Source organism: Stegastes partitus, unplaced genomic scaffold (assembly GCF_000690725.1).
Source record: "Stegastes partitus isolate 25-593 unplaced genomic scaffold, Stegastes_partitus-1.0.2 Scaffold1394, whole genome shotgun sequence".
Lineage (NCBI taxonomy): Eukaryota > Metazoa > Chordata > Actinopteri > Pomacentridae > Stegastes > Stegastes partitus.
In genome coordinates this window covers 137,811-158,900 of record NW_007579125.1, presented here as the reverse complement: position 1 = coordinate 158,900, position 21,090 = coordinate 137,811, and the positions used below count along the sequence as shown (strand labels likewise).

The following is a 21,090-nucleotide window of genomic DNA, read 5'->3' as shown; positions in this document are numbered from 1 at the left end:
CAATTTAATACAACTGTTTGGTCACAAACTGCTTCGATAAAGCTTCTGGTGTTAAGTTGAGATTGACAAGTTTGACCATTTAAATTCCATTATATTGGAAAATTAATTTATTTTTTACTTATGCAACCAAAAAAAAATTGATAGCAAAAAGTTGGAAAACCTTATAATTCAGTCAACTTCACCATTTAATTCAAAAGCAGAGCCAGCAAAACTAATCTAACACAGGTGATCAAACATCTGCTCGCTATCTGCTCTGCAAACGGAAAAATAAAGTGGCTGACTGATCCAAACAATAATAATCCAGCAGATACTGAACACAGGCATGCTCAGTTTGAGTGTGATGTTAACCATCTTAAGTTATAAAACCTGTCTGAAAACTCACTTTTATGACCTGGCATGAGACTCCAGTTTTATTGTTTTTACTGTTCTTATTGTCCTTTTTAATGATTTTATAATAATTTTATTGTATTGTGTATTTTAGATGTTTTAAATTGTTGTATATTTTGTGTTCAGCACTTTGTTTCCATGTTTGCTGTGTTGAAGTGCTTTATAAATACAGCTGAGTTCATCTAAATAATCTTCCTCCAGATCGACAGACTTCCCCTGAAAGACCTCGATCATTTAAAATAACTGAGCTCACACATTTTCAGTAACAAAAACTGACAACACATCCTCAAGTATAGCAGAGCTGCTTTATTGAAATGCAACCAACTGTACAGATATTGCTAATAAAGCGTCCACCAAGTATCTTAAATCAGGATTCATTACCGCTCTAAACAGACTAAACACTATGACAAAGCATCAATATTCAGATTTAAACTAGAAGACCTCAAACTGAGGCGATAAAGCAGAGCTGGAGCTCCTGCAGGGTTCTCACCACCTGGAAAAGAGGGGAAACGACAAAAAGGTGAATTATTTTTTTTAAATCAAACCAAGAGGTTAATTCAGCTTTAAGGTCAGTTTGGAGGTTCAAGGATGGAAGTGTGCACCGAATTAAGTTAAACTCCTGTTTCAAAATGACACCTTTCAAAGTATGAAGGCGTGTAAATTAAAACGAGGGAATGAAGGCGTGTTTTAAAAGGTAGATTTACCACAAGTGCACGAGTTTATATATTACATGTGTCAGTAATATTTAACAACTGCAGCTGAAATAAATCACTTAATTCATCTATTTAGGTTGATCATGTAAGTATTTGGTATTTCTAGCATCTCAAATGTGAGAATTTGCTTTTCTGCAGCTCAAATTATAGCAAATATTACACTCTCCAGCATTTTATAGATGGATGTTAAAATCTACAGAAGGAAGAAAAATCTTTGAAAATCTTATTTTTATGGAAACTAAAATGGTGACCTGCAGACATACTGAATATTAATGTGCAACTCCAGGCATCAGTGAGTGAAAGGCACAAACTTTACCTTATAAAAATATGTCCATCGTGGGTTCTTCAGTCCTAAAAAACACACGAAAAGAACAAAAATAAAAAAGTGAGAGGTTAGTTCCAACTCTGAATCCACCAAACGTCCCGACTTCTATCCGTGTAGTCAAACCATCAGCGCAGTGAAGAGTAATCACGAGGTTCAGGTGAAACACGGACTCACATGCAGCTCATCATCAAGGTTTGACAAGTGGATTCATTCAAAAACAGAAGTGGGACATGTTTAAGATCTGCAGCTCCTCAGAAGTTTAAAAAAAAAAAAAAAGTCTCTCCGTGGAAGATGGAGGTTTTACATCCAGCTGCTATTTTATGTAAACGAGCTAAAACTGTCCTAAAAATGTTCTCATGCAGGTTATAAAGTCCAGTTTTAGTTTAAACTGCTTGAGGCTCATTTTGAAGGATTTGTGATTTTATAGCAGTGTCAAACTATTTAAGTCTCTTTATCTGATATACAGTTGACAAAACAGAAAACCTTCTCAGTAACGCAAAAATAACTTAAGACGACCCACATTGCAGAACTGTTGTATTATAACTACATCAGGTTTAATTCGGTGTTTAAAATAGAGTTTATGCTGATTAACCTACAACTTCCACGTGGACTGAGGCCATGACTTAAACTACAGTTTCATTTAGCAGACGCTTTTATCCAAAGCGACGCACATCTGAGAGCAGATGCAACACAAGCATGGACCTAGTCAGGAAAAAACAATCTGGATAAGTGCCACAGGACAAGTTCAAGTGTGACAGGGCGCTGATGCCGATAGCAGGCTGTGTGGGAGGTAATAGGATGTCTTGAGAGGGAATCAGCAGATTGAACAGAGTTTGGTGACTCGTTCCACCACAGAGGAGAGTCAGGCTATCGACCTCGGCCCTGCTGTGGTGGTTGTGTCAGGCGGTTTTTGTTGGTCGAGCGTAGTGAGGAGAGGGAGTGTAGACCTGAATGAGAGAGTTCAGGTCGGACGGAGCTGCTCTCGTTGCGGTTTTGTAAGCAAGTGTAACTCATCGAATACACCATTAACAAAGAGTGAATCTGAAAATTTTATGCGGTTAATAAGTCTCTGTACAACATCAACTTTAACTACAGCTACAAGAATATGTGCAGCATTAATAGAATCTGTGCAATACCACAATTCACCACATTCAGTCAAATATGTGAGCCATCTGAACTTCCACATATTTAATCTTTACAATACAAACAGAATTTGTGTGTACATATATGATGCTTATTTGTATTTTTTCAACTCATGCCTTTACATTTTTTGCAATATCCCTGTCGCTGCTGTAAAGTTGCACATTTCCTGTCAGTGGGTTTAAGAAAGGCCCGTCTTATCCAACATAAAAAGATTAAACCCACCATTCTCTCCTTTCATTTTCAGCTTTTCATCACTACAAAACCACAAGTAACTGGTTCAAAAAAGACTCAAAGTGGTAGAAAATGACATGTACCCTCTGCAAAATGGTTCAAAAATAATAAAAAGAGACTAAAAAGAGTATAATAAGACTGATTCTGTTGTATTTAGGTGTTCTAAATAAACTGAAAACAACTTTTATCGTCTGATCCCTCCCAGTTTAATAGTGAAACTAATACACTATTCCTGCAGCCCAACGTGATGCATGAACGCAGCAGAAGAGTGAATAGTTAAAAATACAGATATTAAAACGCCAGTTAAGCTGTTTTAATCTAAACCACAGGCTGTATAAAGCAGATATGTGGATTGAAAGGGCTGCACCCTTTCATCAGCAGACACCATGAGGTCGGTTTGGCGCTACACAAGCATCGAGCTAACGGTGATGATCTGCGCACAAATAACCCGCAAACCGCCGCAAACACGACAACAAACGGACCAGCTGCGATGTAAACGATGAGATCCGATGCTGAGCGTGAATATTTACCGTGAAACGAGGCCTTCAGCAGGTTGATTTCGGTGCCTCGGCTGCGGCTGGTCCGTCCTCCATCACCGCAACAAGGAAGAGAGACAGTTAATGAGTCTGAGCCGCAATTTATCGCTTGATCACAAACCACGTGTTTCTGGATCACCGCCGCCTGCTTCCGGGTTCAATACAGCTGCAGCGGCAACGACTTCAAAAACCCTTATTTTAAAAATACATTTTTACACGCCATATTGTTTTTAATGCATGTATAGTACATACTGTCAATAAAATAAAACGTTTTCTATTGGAAATGTAAAGAAAAAAAATCATAATCCAGCTACAAAATTAAATAAAAAATATATATTTTAGATATTGAAAAACAACCTTTATGCAGCAACTTCATACTTAAACTGGTTGACAAAGTAGTAAAATTAATTATAACACTAACAATAAAAAATATATTACAGGAAAAGTTGTCCAAAATTACTCAAGATTTGGCCAAAATACTTTGGTATGTGTCCAAAATGATTTGAAACCTTTCTAAAATTAATAGCAATTGTTCAAAAAAAACCTCAAAACAGAATTTGGATTGTCCAAAATGACTCGAAACATGTTTAAAATGCCTCAGACCTGGTTCAGAATTACTCAAAGTTTGTCCAAGTAACTCAAAATTTGTCCAGAGTGACTGAAAATTTGCACAAAGTGACTAAATATTTCTTCATAGTGTTTCAAAATTGTTCAGAAGTACTCAAGATGTGTCCAAAAAGACAGAAAGAAAGAAAGAAAGAAAGAAAGAAAGAAAGAAAGAAAGAAAGAAAGAACGAATGAAAGAAAGAAAGAAAGAAAGAAGAAATGCAACCGAACTGGGCTCCAAAGAGACTTTAGTGCCTCTCAAACCAACCTGAGAAAGCACAGCCACAACATGATGCATCATGAGCATCATGCAGCTCATCACTGACTACGAGCAGTACTCCTATAAAGTAGTGAGCGCCAAAGCCAGGATCGGCTGGATGGAGGAGCTGCTGCAGGCCAAAGAAAGAAAACGACAGGAGGAGCACCTACAGTTCTCGATGGCTAAAGACGGATCTCTGGAGCTGCAGAAGAAGTCCAGAAAAACCTCGAGCAGAGAAACAAGGGGCAGTAAAAGGAGAAGATCTCACTTCTGAAGCAGAAAAAAGAGGTCCAGATAAATAAGAAACAGCTCGAGCAGAAGAACAAGGAGCTGCAGGACGAGAAGAAGGTGCTTGAGCAGGACAGAGAAGAAATGCTGAGAAATAAAGTGCTGGAAGATCTCAAGAAAGAACTGGAGCAAGAGCAAAAAAGAGAAATCCGGGGGAAAAAAATCAGAATTGGAAGAAATAGTACAGAGAAAACTGGAGGACGAAAAACAAGGACTTCAGGACAAGAACAACTAGAATTGAAGCAAGAGAAAAGAAAGAAATGGAGGTGAAGAGTGAAAAACTGCAGAAGGAAAAACAGAGAACAAAGAACTGAAGCTGCAGAAATCAGAAATGGAGGACGGGAATAAAGATCTGCAGGACGACAAGATGAAACTGCAGACTTCAGCCTCACCCCTATCTGCTCTCCACCCTCTCTACCCTCTTCTCTTCATGCCTCATCCCCTCTATTACCCTCAACCCTCAAATAAAAAAAATAAAAATCCAGAAAAAATAAACAAAATCAGTAATATTTCTTCATATCGTTCAGTAGCAAGTAGTACATTCTGGTTCACAGCTGCTGTATCAGTTGAAGGGCTGATGTACAACCCTGTAACTCTGAAAGTCTTGTTTAGTTGTGGAAATACTGCTTATACCGTTTATATGGAATTTATATGTTGACTCAGTGTAAAACTGTTCACTCAGTCAGATGAAGTTTTGTAGCCTGTTAGCTGACTTCCCAGCGTGAACTTTATTAATACAGGTACAATGTACAGGTACAGTATTCCTCTGCTGGAAAACATGCAAATCAATTACACTGTGCACCAGTGCTGCATGTAATATTTTCCAATATATTCTGCATTTTCATATGTTTGATTAATATGTGTTCATTTAGACAAGTGTGAACAGAAAAAAAACACATAAATGGGCTTTTTATGGGCACAGAACAATAAAAAATACATGTATATTTCTGGTTAAAATGAGCTGCTTAGTCAGGTGATTAGATGAGTTTTAGTAAAACTGTAAAAACCAGTAAAAAAAATAAATAAATCAAATAGAAATCTGGCAGCAAATGTGCCAGAAAAAAAAAAAAATCAAAAATAACAGCTTAAACACTGCAAAAACGATAAATTTTTGTTTGTTTGTTTGGTTGGTTGTTTTTTTTGTTTGTTTTTTTTTAGAGTTTTTGCAAGATATTATCTAAAAACATTAAAAAACTATCAAAATAAAGACTCAACCTATTTAGGGTGACTTGAAATTCGTTTATATTTACTCGGAATTCTTCAAAATGAAAATCAAACGTGAACTTACCTGCATCAAACCCGAGACGACGCTGCTTCTGTGAACAGCCAATCTGCTGTTAAACTACAAAATGACGTACCTTCCTGGCTGAAGTACGGAACGCCTATTGGTCCAAACGCGCTAAAATATTTCACTGACGCTCAGAGCATTTTTGTCACTCGGATAAGGTTTATGTCTCAGCGACGTTCAGATAATTTCATCCAGCTTTGAAGGATAGTCTTCTTGCTATGAGAGTCTTAATAGGTATGTAGAGTTTATAAATAATTCAACTGTGTTTAAATGTCGCTCGGAAAGGTCAATGTGACATAATGCTACCAGCTAGCTGTTAGCTAACATTGCAGCTGTAAATTAAGTGCATGTACCAGTAATTTACTACGTGTGCACGTCACTCATCCATTAAACTGCAGTAAAACACACCGTCAGCTGTGTGAATTAAGCTAGAAAACTGTCAATTTGTGTTTTTATTGTTATTCAAGCAAAGTTTGCTTAAGTAATGAACAGTGTTCTGTTTTGTAAGCATGTATAGTACGCATGCGCAGTGGTCTGACTCGCTGAGTTTACATCAAACAATGTAATCTGACAAACGTTTCAGTTATTTTGTCCATTAAGAGCAGGCAACTCAAAGCTGCTACTATTATTAATAATCACAGTAACAGTAATGATAATAATAGCACCCCCCTGAACAATGCAATGCAGTTAAACTGAAATATGTCATTAAAGCTGCATTAAGACCCCTATAAGACAGTTTTAACAGCAACTGAGCTTTATGAAAGGCGCATATTCCAGGACTGCTGAACTACAGTGCTGCATGTAATACTCATATGCAGTATCTGTCTAATATATTCAATGTTCGTGGGTAAGCAGGATGTAGATACGTCTTTGTACAATTAGGGCAAATATAAGCATCTTTTTTCCCATCCAGATTTATTGTCATTGCTAACTGATGCATGTAGGTGCATCTTTGGTTCTTCTGTTTGTTCTTTATGTGGAATTCTCTACATATTGTTTTCCTGGTAGGAGGGGGATCCGGCTTCGTGGGCCGTGAGCTGACTCGCCTGCTCAGAGACAAAGGCCATGAGGTCACAGTGATTTCTCGCCAGCCTGGTCCAGGGAAGATTACATGGGTATGATAGCAAGTTAATACTGAGTAGCAATAAAAGAGGTTAAAATGGAGAGATCAAGGGCAGTTTAAAAGCTCCTGATTTATCACAGCTTTTAGTATGAGGTGATGATTAAGAGTTCATTTTCCAGATGAAAGTGTGGCACAGAAACATTGCATTAATTAATGTTTTTTTTGCAAGTTAGACAGTGTGCAGGAGTCTAGTTGCAACTTTTGGAGACACTTGTCCCTTTCCTATGCACCAGAAAAATGAAATATCTGTGTCGAAAGTTCCTTTTGTCATATTGTCTCCAAATTTAGTGGCACTTTAAAACTCCTGCTTTCTCTTTTTAATCCTTTTGCAGGGTGAGTTGGAGTCCCAGGGCCTCCCACCATGTGAAAGTGCCGTCAACTTGGCTGGAGAGAATCTCATGAACCCACTTCGATGGTGAATAAAAAACAATCAGGGTGTCACTCTCAATTTAAACACCTGCAGTATTTTCAGATACTCAGAAGGTTGCTAGTGTTTGCAGTGAGAGATCACTGTTACACACCGGGTTAGTAATGACATCCAGTCACTCGAGTCAATACAGGTAGCCACAACAAACGGCACTAGTGAGCTCAGATGTTTTCAAACAGGACCAACCATGAAGTGACAGTCAGATGATAAACCACAAGGTGAGGAACTGTGAGAAATATTCACACTAAACAAGCTGAATCAGTTAAATCAAGTCATCTAGAAATTTGCACGTCTACCGTAGATACACATGATACTATTCTTAAAATGTTTAATAAAATGATAATATTAGTATTTTGCATCATGTGCTCCACAAGGTAGCAACTAAAACAGATAAGTCATTAAATCACCAGATTATAAAATGTAAAAACACAATTTGGTTTACAAAAAACAACGCAATGGTGGAAAAGGTCAAAAATATTATTCAATACAATAAAAGACAGTTTAATGCTCTGTTACCTTTACTGTTCAGTCGGGCCACCATCTGTTTGGAATGAGATGAAGAACAATCACATATGGGTGTAGAACCAAGGATTACATCTTCTTTTTCCAAATATGTATTGATCCACTTGATGTACACTTAACATAAATAAAATGATAGAACACCTACATCCACACCAGAAAAAAGTACATGCTTCTGGCCATTTTCTTAATTTCCCCCTGCTCACGAACAGTTTTAATTTATTGCTTCACGTGAACTGACTGAATGATTATCTGTACAGAATCAGTAGTGCTGTTAGTCTGTTTTAGCATACAGCTGCTGGATCTTTACCTGCTTTTATCTTCTTTTTTTTCAGGTGGAATGAAAGCTACAAAAAAGATTTGTTCTCCAGTCGCATTGACACGACAAAGGCTCTGTCTAACGCCATCGCTGCCTCCTCCAGTCCGCCTCACTCATGGGTGCTTGTGTCAGGTGTAGGTAAGGCCTGTAACCTTTCGATTTACTACCCAGTGGGAGGCAGACCACATGAACTTGCAGATAAAATAGACTGTGACATTTATTGCTGCATGTTTCTTTGCTTTGCTTTTTGACCCGCAGCTTGCTACAAACCCAGTCTGACAGCTGAGTACACAGAAGACAGCGAGTGGACACCGTTTGACCTCCTCTCAAAGCTTGTCAAAGAGTGGGAAGCCTCGGCGCTTCTTCCTGAGAGTGTGGCAAAAACAACCAAACAAGTCGTCATCCGGCCTGGTGGGTGCAAACCACGGTGACTGTAGGAAATCCTTAAACTTAAAGTCCCAGTAAGCTTCCACTGCAGGGTCAGAAAGCTGCACTCATGTTTATCAAACAGGCTGAATCCTGTGAAGAATTGTAGCTCTGCTCTCAATCCTCCTAAAAATTTTCTGCCACAGCTTCTCAATTTGGCTTAAAAAGAAGTTCATCAAATATCTAAACCGATGCTGTTGAGGGATTCCTGCAACTTTCACAGGAACAGCAGTAGTCCCCAATTAAACTTTATTGTTGGCAACCAGGAAGCTAATTTCTGTAACCGCACTAAACCTGTCTTATCTAAAGTCAAACGCAGGTCAGTCTTTTGAAGAGGCTCTGAGGATAAAATGGTCAAATTTACAGCATAGAGAAGCCTAAAGAGAGTCACTATTGTCAAACTATTGATTACAGATAAATACATTTAGCCAATAGATTAACATGAGGTTTTTCTTTAATGGATTTTGTTCTCCAGAGTGACAGCTTTTTTCCTGACTTTGTTCATGCTAAACATAGACCAGTCTGGTTTGGAACATTTTACACCAAAGGATGCAAAAAAAGAAAAAGAAAAAAAGGTAAAGATTTTGAAAGAACAAAATTGGTTTGTCAAGATTGATTGATCAAGTTATTAACACCAGACAAAAAAACAAAACGAAAATATTACACACGCGCTACGTACAGTATTCACTTAGAAATACCTCAAACTTGCATATACACTTACCCGTATGTTAATTCAGTTGATGCACTGCTTCTAAATGTTAAAGGGCAACTTGCACATATCTTTTACTAGATGTCATCTGTAATTAAACAAAACTGGGAAAGTTTTAATACTAACACAACTAATATTATTACCAATAATGACTTGGAACGTGTCCAGAATCCCTCAACAATTGTCTAAAATGGCTCAAACGTGTCCTATGGGGCTTAAAAATGACTTGAATCTGTACAGAAGGACTAAAAATTTGTTTAAAACCTGGCAGCAAAGGTGGCTGGAAGAAATGCTTTGAAATGGCAGAACAGTGTAATGTTGACAAGTTAGTTAAAAAAATGGTGAAAAATATGGGAGCATTGTTTCTAAATTTTAAAGAGCAACTTGAAGGTTGTACAGGAAAATAGATTTTTGAAAAAATATATTTATATGTGCATTATAATAACATTTAATTGTGTTTTATGGCTGCGTCAGAGCAACAAAACAAAGCAGCCAAGCTAATTTAACAATAAGAAATATGGACCCTCGTAGTCGTTTTGACACTGAAGAGGTCGGGTCTCACTACTTTTCTATTTGTCTCCAGGACTGAGAATATATTTTAGCACACATGTATCTGTAACATCTTGTTGTTAGCAAGTGTTTGTTTTTAGTTTCAGTTTTACCTTCATTTGAACTTAAATCTTCCCTTATTAGACGCTTCTCACAGCAAATATTTTAACTTGTCACAGCAGGAAAAGGACCGAGTGTAATTAATGATGGCTTAGTTCCATTAAGTGTTCAGTGAGCCTCGACAGCGAACCAGAATATACAAAAGGAATGCAGCCATCATAAACACTCCTGTACCTTCTCTGCAGTGAAAAAGCTCTGTGCTACATCCTATGTCCTCCTACCTCCGTTCTCCAGGAGCGGTGTTGGGTCGAGATGGTGGCGCCATGAAGCAAATGCTGCTGCCCTTCTGGCTCGGCCTCGGTGGCACCCTGGGGTCCGGGAGTCAGCCGTTCCCCTGGATCCACGTCTCGGACCTGGCAGGAATCATCGCCCAGGCGCTGGAGCCCGCTGCCGACGCTGCCTCCCCTTCACCGCAAGTGTTGAACGGAGTCGCACCTGCGCTCAACACCAACTACGAGTTCACTAAAGAACTGGGCCGGGTCCTGAGGCGGCCCACCATTTTTCCCGTGCCTGGCTTCGTCATGAACACCCTGATGGGCTCTGAGAGGGCCGTGGTCCTCACTCAAGGCCAAAAAGTCATCCCACAGAGGACTTTAGAGTCTGGATTTCAGTACAAGTACCCAGACTTGACCTCAGCGCTGAAGCAGATTGTTGGGAGCTAACAAATATTGAAGGAGTGTGTGTCGTATTTACTGTGTTCCAAGAAATAAAATAAATATAAGCGCATAAGGATCATAAGTGAGTAAACTTTCATGCACATTCTTCAGATTTGAGGCCTGCTGATGTTTCTCACATCACATAAAACCCATTTCTAAATCCGGATTTTAAAAACTGACAATTTAAATCAAGTTTCTGAGGGTCTATAAGGGTTTTGCATTCAAATAGCTCTAAACAAGTTCATAACTCGTTTCTAGAATGTCTTATGCCAAACTGAGGTGTTAAACATGCAGGATGTTGCAGCGCATGAACTCCGTACAAACACTGATGAAGATGAATGGGACGTGAGATGCAACAACACAACGATGACATCAGTGTGTGATGCTGCAGCTTAAAATCCTGCGATGATATAAAATGCACTTTTCCCCTCTGTGCCTGAGGCGTAAAATGTCAGCAGGGACCAACACCTATTCTGTCACTTCTTGTCATAAAATACAACAAAACTGGTGAATATTTTGCAGGATATGTGAAAAATATCCAGTATGGTTTTGCAGATATATTTTCTTCTGGGTCATATAATTCAAGATGCAATCATTGATGCTGGTTCTGACAGACTGTAAGAGTCTTGGATATGCTAAAGGAAGAATATTTTTAAGTCCCAGATAAATGACAAACCTCCCACGAATTCTACAAACTGGTGTTAATCATGGAGTCCTTTGCTGGTGGTTACTTGACCTGTTTACGTCCCTGGACTCCACTTTTCTGTTTTCTCAGTTCCACAGTGGCTTCAACACCAAAGTGTTAACCCTCAATTATTTATAGGCTTCCCTTCTGAACCTTGCTTTTAACTCTGATCTCGATTTGTATCATTAGATTTTGGCTTTTATTTTGAAAAAAACAAATGCACAAATGCATTGAACTGTTGATTCGGTTGTTGTTGAGTGTTGAGTGTTGAGTGACAAAAAGTACAAAACTCAAACATACCTGTGAAAAAAAACGGTTCTTATAACAGACAGCTCTAAATATCAGTAACTTTTGTCCATTAAGGATGCACTGGGACTTGATACATGTCGTGCCAAGACATACATGCTCATATCAAAGGCGTTGGGCAGAGCTTTTTCCTTTCACACAAACTCTAATGTGAGCAGAGATGCAGAAGAAAATGCTGTCAGATGTCAGGTGTGAAGTGTGAAGCCTGGATTATGAATGATTCTGTAGATTATTATCTCAATTAACTCTTTATCTGAGACAAAAGGGTGAAACATGCCCATCACAGTTTTACAGAGCCTGAGGTGATGCTGTCAACAGTTGACTCGCACAAGAAACCACTGAGAAGCTTGAAAAGTGACTTAAATAATTAATCAACAATCAGATCCGTTAACCTCGCAGCTCCACCGGACACAAGATAACATATCTGAACACTTAAACCACTGAATCTTCACATTCTTTGACCACTACATCCACTGCAGTGTAGCTGTCCTTACAACTGCATCACTGAAGGCCTATGTGACTGCAAATCATCATTAGGTTCAACGGGATTCTCTCAGTAAGAAACATAATAGTCTGAATTTTAACTCGGTGCACTGAAACATGCAGGAGGAAATTTCAGTGTCTAGCTGGGAACTTTAAAAAAAAAAAAAAAAGCTCACGTTTCAGTCTATGGTGCTTATGAAAGAATAAACAGCCTTTTATTGAAGGTGGGACACAATAAAGATGGGTGAAGTACAGCTATGACAGCAGCTTCACATATATATGAGTCAGTATTTTAACAGCTACAGTGAGGAAATGTAGATGTTATGTGTAACCAGCAGCTTCAGGGTGTTTCCGCTGTTTCTAAAGTCCAGAGATTGTATCATAATGGCTGAATCATCCCTCTGAATCACTGGTGACGTCTTCTTCGACTGTCGGAATGATGGGCACTTGATCTCCCCAGTCGCTGCTCCGAGCGCAGCGGTACACGTCTCTGATTCGGGAAAATGACACACAGTTAACAGGAAAATCTAGAAAAGTCACATAAAAGCTAATAAACAAATGGTGTCCCAATTTCTCCACTGTTCAGAGACACGATCAGATAGTAAAGGCTGGATTTGAATCTAAGTCTACTTGAAATCTTGTCGTACCCTATTATTGTTTGTTGTTTTTATTTTTTACTAGTAAACTGAATCAAATTTAATCAGCACATTCTTAATTATCACCAGAATAAGAGCATTTACTTGAACACATTTTTTTTAAATTTATGAATATTAATCTGCCACATAATGAAAGCCAGTAATATTTCTTCATGACAAATGGCTGCCTATAAATGGTTTTTAATGCAAGTTTCCTCACGTTAGCTGGTTAAATACTGTACAAAAACAACTGGAGTTTGGTAAAGCCTGAATACAATATTTTATTTTACTAAAATGCAAGGTACTCCTGGGGCTATTTATCTTTACTTTGGAATCTCACCTTGACTTGGAAAAATTGCAATATTCTATCCCTAATATCTTAAAATATTTTGAAACAACAAAAAATGTGAAAATGTAAATGTGGCTTGCATTTTTGAAAATAACTAAATAGTCAGCACTGCGTAATATTGGGGGAAAAAAGCTTTAAATGAGTCCATTAAAATTAAAAATGCTATGGCGCTGTGAGAGTGGCAGCCAGTTGCAGCGGCTCCTACCTGCTTTCTGTGTTTTAGCTATTTACTTTGACTTTTCTTCTATCTTTAATATTTTAATTTCACACAGCTGTACCACATTTGTGCGGGAATATAGGAGATGCAGATTACGTTTTTGTTTGTCTGTTCTTTGCTTGTTTTTGTGAGTTTTTGGGGTCTGCGTCTGGTGAGCCTGTGAGCCGTTGAGCCACCGAGCCATGGCTCTATTGTTGTTACACTCATCAACAGCTGTTGGCGCTGAGCCAGGCCAAGCCACCGCCGTGGGAGAGATCGGACATCCCCGATGAGCTCCGCAGGAGGAAGAACGGATGCAGGGCAAGACTGAAGCCTCGGGAGAGGAGGAGACGCTACAAGTCATCTGTCCATCCATCATCATAGAAACATGAGGTCTCTCCCTAACAGATGGAAGAGCTAAGAGCTAACAGCTAACAGCGCTGACCCGGTTGCAGTGGGAGTAATGGGAGTGCAGCCGTATGTAGTTCATGGAGTCATGGCTAAATGAACTCACTCTGGACTTGCTCGTAACTTTGGACGGATTTCACCAGCAGTAAGAAGAAAGGCTGGGGACTCGCCATGTGTGTGAATGAGAGATGGTGTAATGCTGGCACGTTAGCGTTAAAGAGCGGCGCTGCACCAAGGATTCTGAAAAATTCTATAGAACTCTAAATGATTCTATAGAATTTCAAGGATTCTATGGAATTCTAAACAATTCTATAGAATTCTAAAAATTCTATAGAATTCTAAATAATTCCATAGAATTTTAAATAATTCTATAGAATTCTAAAAGATTCTGTAGAATTCTAAAAAAATTCTATAGAATCCATGAAAATTCTATAGAATTCTAAATGATTCTATAGAATTTTCAAGGATTCTATAGAATTCTAAATAATTAATTCTAGGATTCTGGATGCTGCTGTTTTTAATTTCCCAGGTCTGGGATAAATAAAGTATTTTTCATTCTATAGAATTCTAAAAAATTCTATAGAATTCTAAATAATTCCATAGAAATTTAAATAATTCTATAGAATTCAAAATTATTCTATAGAATTTTCAATGATTCTATAGAATTCTAAATAATTATTTCTAGGATTTTGGATGCTGCTGTTTTTAATTTCCCAGGTCTGGGATAATAAAGTATATTTTATTTTATTGCATTTTATTAAATTAGTGCTATGTTCAGCTGAAACCTGTATTTGGTAGCATTATATCACTACCTGAATCTCAGAGCCTGATGAACAAAAACAAGCGTAAAAAGACACAAAACAACTATATGTGGATGTAAAAACAAGAACAAATAGATACAAAAACAGCTACAGAGAGATGCAAAACAACTACAAAGAGGCACAAAACAGCTACAGAAGTGATGCTAAACAACTACAAGGACACAAAAACAGCCACAAAGACATCAAAGCAATGACAAAGAGGCATGAAACAACTACAAAGAGGCACAAAATACAGCTACAAGTAACTACATCTAGACACGAAACAACGATAAACAGCTACAAACAACTACAAAAACACAAAAGCAACTTCACGGAGATGCAAAACCACTACAAAGAGATGCAAAACAACCGCAGAGACACAAATAACTACACGCAGACACAAAGCAATGACAAAAAAATGCAAAGCAACTTCAAAGAAGAAGTTATTAAAGCCACTGAATGAGGCAATGCTGCAGTCCTCACTTCATCACTGTTTTTTTCTACAAGAAAATAATGAGATGCGTTTGTGCGCTGCAGGACGTTTACCTGCTGTGCTTTCGTGCCGTCACCACCTTGTGTTGCAGTTGTCCGTCGGGGCAGCACATGTGACAGTGAACATGTCTGGATCTGCGCAGCACCGGAGCGGTCAGCCTCGCCCAGGTCACTCCTTCTGCTTCCACTGGTTCCGTCCGACTCAGAATCAGGTAGCTGAACTTCTCCATGCTATGATTGCTGTTCTTTATCTGTTATGAAATAGAAACGTTTTCAGTTTGCTTGTATATTCTAACTTCTGCCTTGTAATTGTGGTGATTTAAACAGTAAAGAGTTTAAAATGCTCACAAGCACGCTGATCCCAGTGTGCTGACACAGATACTATTTTGCACACCTGCAGCATTTGCACTGTATTTATATTTGTATTCTTTATATATATTTATATTTTTGCTTTCTGTACACTACGGGACTTCGAGAAACAGCATTTCAATTTCTCTGTATGTTGTGCACATGTAGAGATATTGACAAAAAAGTTTGCTTTGACTTTTGACTTTAACTTTTTAAAAACTAGTTTTAAACACAGAAACGTCAGCTTGAGCTGTGATGACACAGGAGCTGGGAAAATAAAGAAAACAGCGCCACCTACAGAAGCGGCTTTGCACTAATTTATTGACAAAAACACAAGAAGGCGCAGAAAATAAAGTTATAAAGCTACAAGCAATTAAACAGCTTGTTTCAGTGACTTAATCTGAAGAGTAGTTTTTCTGAATGACTGTATATAAGAAACTCTGTTTCTGGAAGGAAACTATGTGGCTGATTGGGACTTTGTTTGCAAATGTAAGAAGTATTTTTGTTTACAGTCTGACTTGACAAATATTTCACTGCTAAAAAGCGTTCATTCTGTTTAAACTATTATTTCCAGGGTTAAGAATGAACTTTTATCCTTTTTTTTTTTTTCACTGTTTTAAGAAGAATTCAGTCGACAGATGTAAGTAGGAGCTGACTGTTACCCCAGGCAGAGACAGAGGATGGTACATCTGCTGGAAGTTGCAGGGTGTGATGGGCTCTCGGGCCAGTTTAGGACACATGAGTTCATGAGAGCACTGGGGGGAAAAAAAACACAACAATAGGGAGGAGATGCAATAAGACTGTTGGCTGAGTGTATGGTATGATTTAAACCAGCTGTGAGTTAAACGTACCGGCGCAAAAACTGACGCAGGTCTGAAGTCGTGGATAGTCTTCTCTTCTTTCTGGAGTTAAAGAAATGTCATTTTAGTTTGATTAACTGCGTCAATTATTTACACAACAGCATCTTGCACGTGTTAAATCTTCTTTACTGTATTTGAGTACATTTAATAAAGTGTCTCTGGCCTCCATAAGCGTCTGGTGGCCTTCTTTGGTCCCGTTTTCCACCAGCACCTACAACATAAAATGTGAAAAACATTATCAGGACTACCACTTACATAATATCCATCCATTATCTATACACCGCTTAATCCTCACTAGGGTCATGGGGGGCTGGAGTCTATTCCAGCTGACTTAGGGTGAAGGCAGGGGACACCCTGGACAGGTAACCAGTCTATCACAGGGCTACACTTAGAGACAGACAACCAAGCACACTCACATTCACACCTACGGACAATTTAGAATCACCAATTAACCTCAACATGTTTGTGGACTGTGTGGGAGGAAGCCGGAGAACCCAGAGAGAACCCGCGCTGCACGGGGAGAACATGCAAACTCCACACAGAAAGATCCTGGGTGTCCTCACTGGGACGCGAACTGGCGACCTTCTTGCTGCGAGGCAACAGTGCTACCCACTGCGCCACCTTGCAGCCCTACATAATATATTTTACTATAAATTAAAATCTTCCAGTAGTCCAGTGAGCAACAGAACACACAAATGTGCACCATCTGTGAGTTTTATCGTTGTTTTAACCAACCAGATACGAGCTCGTCTTTCTCCACAGTGTGAATGCTGCGTCTTCTCGATCTTTCCCATTAGGAAGCTCAGACAGGGTGAAAGCTGCGACTACCAAGTCAAACTGCACCTATAAAAATGAAACAGACAGGTCACAATTTCTCATCCTTAGGATTATCTGCAAAGTTGGCAACATCACTGCAAAAGTATGAGGAGACAATCCATTAGAATCACTATGTTTCTGTCACCTTGCCCCACTTTTTGGAGCTACTTTTAACTGCATGTAATGCTAATATTCTCATTAATGTTTTGACTTTATTTTGCTCTGTGTGTCTTTCTAGCCTCAGTGCCCTACACTTTTATTTTATTAATAATCTATTGGAGGTATGAAAACCTAAATGTGTGTTTGAAGCTTTCTTACATATTACTTAAATGCATCTCGATAATAATGATTGTGGACAAACTATCCACGAACCAACTTTTTCCATGTGACTTTAAGACCAGAAATGTCTCTGTTTTCATCTCATTTATGACTCAGAATTAAAGGTTATAACACAAAGTATGTTTTGAAGGACCTGTAACTTTCTTACAGTGAATGCAGAATGTATTTCGGGGGCCTTACCTTAGGAGAGACAGGGAGAAACTGTCTGAAATAGACTTGCTTGAAGTGAGGTTCGGCTCTTTCATCATCACCTGCGCAACAATAAACGCACAAATGCTCAGTTTTTTTTAAATTAAATACTGTGCTTGACTTTAAAATAAACTAGTAAAATAGTTTGTGTGTACCTTTGAGAAGTCGTTCAGCCAAAATGTTCATTGGCCCAGAGCTGTCCACACACACCATTTCCTTCAAAGAGTCGCCCCAGCACGAGTGGGACGCCCTGTCAGAAGTAAAAAAAAAAAAAGAGACTTCATTTACTGTTTTTATTTAATTTAGACAAAACTCTCTTAATGTTGCACCAGTGTTGCAAACTAACCAAGCAACGGTTCCCAGGCCTGAACCAAAATCCAGGAGAGACTGAGGGGCAAACGAAGGATCTCTCTTCTTTATCTGAAATACAAAAACACTCACTTAGGAGAGATAAAGCACAAACCTCACCCTCTGACACCGTAACTTTTACAGGCTTTTCCTATGTGATCTGCTTGAACCAACTCTCTTAAAAGGAAAGCCCCACACATCACCGACGATGATCCCATCTAACACCTCTTCGTTACCTCATTCAGAGCTCTCCTCACGGCTGCGTAGCCTCCAGCCAGCCGAGCCGCCATGTACACCACACCTAACTCTTCATCAAACCTGCAACACAGAGAGTCTGTCTGTTACAACTCAAGCTCCAAAATGTAACTGAGTTCACCGTTTACTGTTTTTTGAAAGGTCAATCTGTCAACATTACATTCTTATACAGTAAAATTCAACACATAAGACTTTTATAGCATCTAAACTCTATAAATTAAAGGTTTAAACTGTTCAATATTCGTCAACACTGGCATAGATTAGCCTAATATCGGTAAAGGAGGCAGCTTCTCCACGAGAAATGGGTCAACTAACAGAGAGAGAATGTCTGAACACACCCGTAATTTTCTAAATTTAACAGATTCATGGCTACTATCCATGTACAAAAGAGCATGCACAGTGTATAAATTGTGCGTTACTTCAGGGGACTCCAGCGATATGTCGTTCTTCTGAGCTCTGAGAAAACCTTCCTCCTGATGCGGTCTTCCACCGCCTCCTCATCAATATCTGCAATACAAAGCACATGTATTTTCTCCAGCTGCTGCATCAGAAAATCTCTCCACAGTTGTTATCACTGTTTGTCCATGTGCCACCCACCTCCATCCTTCTGCATGGCTTCCTCCCAGAGCTGCTTCTCCAGACTCATAGCTTTCTGCCTGAGCGGTAAATCCTCGACTGCTCGTTTCCGGCTCCACAGGACGTTTGTGAGTTTGTGAGTACGCTCGGGGAGCCGAGTGACCTGAGCTCCTGTAGGTGGAGAGATTAAGGAGTGATAAAGTCCATCCATCCATTATCTATACATCGTTTAATTCTCACTAGGGTCGCGTGGGGCTATCACTAGTCTCTCGTAGGGCTACACTTAGAGACAGACAACCAAGCACTCACATTCACTCCTACAGACAATTTAGAATCATCAATTAGCCTCAATATGTTTTTGGACTTGTAGGAGGAAGCCGGAGAACCCGGAGAGGAGGAGTGATAAAGTGTTTTCACAAATTTTGAGAAGCAGGAATCATTTGGTATATTAGCTGACAAGTACTACATGACAACAGAGCTTACTGTGAATAATCGACTGCGCAGCCACCTGGAGCTCCTCGGGTAGTCGCAGAGCTTTCAGGTTGGTCACACCAGGGTGCTTCCTGTGTTTTTCTCCTTTCAGGAAATCTGCCTGGGGCTGCAGATGGGCAGCTGCACTCATTGCCTGAGAGTGTAAAGTTCACATGAATGTAGATTTGATACACCTTTAAGGTCAAGTATAATAATGCACAGAACAAAAATACTACTAGAACCAGATTTTCTAAAATCTTCAGTCCAGTCCAACTATAACCGTATGTTCGATTTCTTATTTAAATAACTCACACTCTCACACTCACACTGGATATGCATTTTCTTAATTACATTTACAAGAACTATATTTCAAGGTGATATATATATATATATTATCATAAAAAATGTGCATATTGGAATATTTTATTCCTATTATCCTGCCATCATCCACACAAGAGGAGCATCACAAACAAACTACCTACAAACTGAATGGCAGAAGGACTGAAATCTGCAAGGCAAGATAGACGGAAATCTTATTTCTCAAACACCTACTCCAGAAATGTGCATCTCACACTGTTTTGCATAAAAAATAATGACAATGTGTGTAAATAGTCAAATAGTGAAATTTCTCCCCTGTACTAGTTTTAACTGCATGCAATGCTTTCATTCTTCGACCATCAATATGCTTTGAATTTTTTGCGTGTCTCTTTCTATACAAAGAAGTCAACACTGTTTTAATTAAATACAAAAATAACACTTAAATCAATTGGGAACATAAAGGTGTGTTTCAGGAATTTTATTAAGAAAGATCACAACTACATCATCAGTAACATAAGCGAATGCACAATTAAACAGTTTGTTAGCCAACCCAACAGTTATTTTCATAATTCTAATTAAATACATCTGAGTAATACTGACTGACAGAAAAAATAGACCCCCCAAAAAAACGATTTTAAGAATGAATTTTTGCAGTACGCTAAAATAATTTGGAAGAGGTTTCTTTAAAAAATGACAATAGAAGGGGCACAAACATAAATTTAGTAACGAAGACAAATATCTGAGAAGTATTTAGATCACAGAATGTTTAGTTCTTTGAATCCTGTTGAAAAACATCAATTTTACGCAGATTAGACAGTGTATGTATAAGTCCAACCAATATGACCACAAATCAAACAAAAATAAAGCAGAGAATAATACAGAGGTAATAAACAAGACAAATATTAATCAAGCTGGGTAGTTTGTTGATGATATCTAACACGTTTTCAGTTTGTCGCAAATGAAATCAATGTTATTTTAACCAGTTGTAGGTTTCATCACCCAAAACACTAGTGAGAAACGTTTGAAGTTTTTATTCCATTCTGCAGCCTAAACCCTAATAATAATCATATACAACAAATATTCTAACATTTTTACCCCATAAATCTGTGCTGTGAACTGAGTTTAACTCTTTCTTTCTCCTAGCTGTGTGTTAACAGTTTATCTGACCTCCATGATAAACGACGCTGCGTTCAATGACACCCACGAACCGCACTCACCCTGCGGGTCGGCTTCACCACAACCGCCCGCTGACGGAGAACACAAGTGGCGAAGCACCGCGATGCCATGTTCGCGGTGCTAAATAGTATTTTAATAGTCTCAAATTAAACTCATAAATTCCATCCACGTTCGGCACGTTAGGAGCTTACCGGTCCATTAACAAAATAATTCCGACTATGAGCTAAGGCGGAACCTTTTAGCCTTGAAACTTTGTTCCCCCTTTAAGACAAAGGTGCACACTCTCTTCTTTGATCAAATTTGTGAACATGTGATCATAGTATGAACAAAATTGCACATAAGCATAAAATATATATATTTTAAATTATGGTTGAACGTATTTGCAACAAACGTTGTCAGTCTAATAGACTTCAGTT

The 21,090-nt window shown here is 38.7% G+C and overlaps 2 protein-coding genes and 1 long non-coding RNA gene across 3 annotated transcripts; 1 reads left to right on the top strand and 2 right to left on the bottom strand.

The window, feature by feature from the left end:
• Positions 1-673: 673 nt before the first annotated feature.
• LOC103370250 (uncharacterized) lies at positions 674-3,431 on the bottom strand. Its single transcript, XR_520878.1, has 3 exons — positions 3,330-3,431; positions 1,417-1,451; positions 674-880 (listed from the first exon to the last, which is right to left on the bottom strand). It is a non-coding gene; the product is annotated as an uncharacterized LOC103370250 (long non-coding RNA).
• A 2,448-nt stretch (positions 3,432-5,879) lies between these two features.
• On the top strand, positions 5,880-10,701 carry sdr39u1 (short chain dehydrogenase/reductase family 39U, member 1). The gene is made up of 6 exons (XM_008299236.1): positions 5,880-6,010; positions 6,785-6,891; positions 7,232-7,314; positions 8,181-8,302; positions 8,423-8,575; positions 10,203-10,701. Exons 1-6 carry the CDS (start codon positions 5,995-5,997, stop codon positions 10,628-10,630), a joined length of 909 nt encoding a protein of 302 aa, XP_008297458.1. The 5' UTR covers positions 5,880-5,994; the 3' UTR covers positions 10,631-10,701.
• A 1,586-nt stretch (positions 10,702-12,287) lies between these two features.
• On the bottom strand, positions 12,288-20,860 carry mettl17 (methyltransferase like 17). The gene is made up of 14 exons (XM_008299235.1): positions 20,716-20,860; positions 19,193-19,334; positions 18,731-18,880; positions 18,553-18,640; positions 18,115-18,196; positions 17,877-17,950; positions 17,686-17,780; positions 17,522-17,592; positions 16,922-17,029; positions 16,329-16,397; positions 16,178-16,228; positions 15,989-16,081; positions 15,033-15,229; positions 12,288-12,588 (listed from the first exon to the last, which is right to left on the bottom strand). The coding sequence occupies exons 1-14, from the start codon at positions 20,782-20,784 to the stop codon at positions 12,492-12,494; spliced, it is 1,386 nt and encodes a 461-aa protein (XP_008297457.1). The 5' UTR covers positions 20,785-20,860; the 3' UTR covers positions 12,288-12,491.
• Positions 20,861-21,090: the final 230 nt, after the last annotated feature.

Bases quoted from the DNA above. Each gene is read 5' to 3' on its own strand.
- sdr39u1 (XM_008299236.1), top strand. The intron at 7,315-8,180 runs GTGAATAAAAAA...CTTTTTTTTCAG, and splicing joins CTCATGAACCCACTTCGATG to GTGGAATGAAAGCTACAAAA. The intron at 8,576-10,202 runs GTGGGTGCAAAC...TCCGTTCTCCAG, and splicing joins ACAAGTCGTCATCCGGCCTG to GAGCGGTGTTGGGTCGAGAT.
- mettl17 (XM_008299235.1), bottom strand. From the start codon at position 20,784: ATGGCATCGCGGTGCTTCGCCACTTGTGTTCTCCGTCAGCGGGCGGTT. The intron at 18,641-18,730 runs GTGGGTGGCACA...TTTGTATTGCAG, and splicing joins AGCCATGCAGAAGGATGGAG to ATATTGATGAGGAGGCGGTG. The intron at 16,229-16,328 runs GTACTCAAATAC...CTTTAACTCCAG, and splicing joins CCAGAGACACTTTATTAAAT to AAAGAAGAGAAGACTATCCA.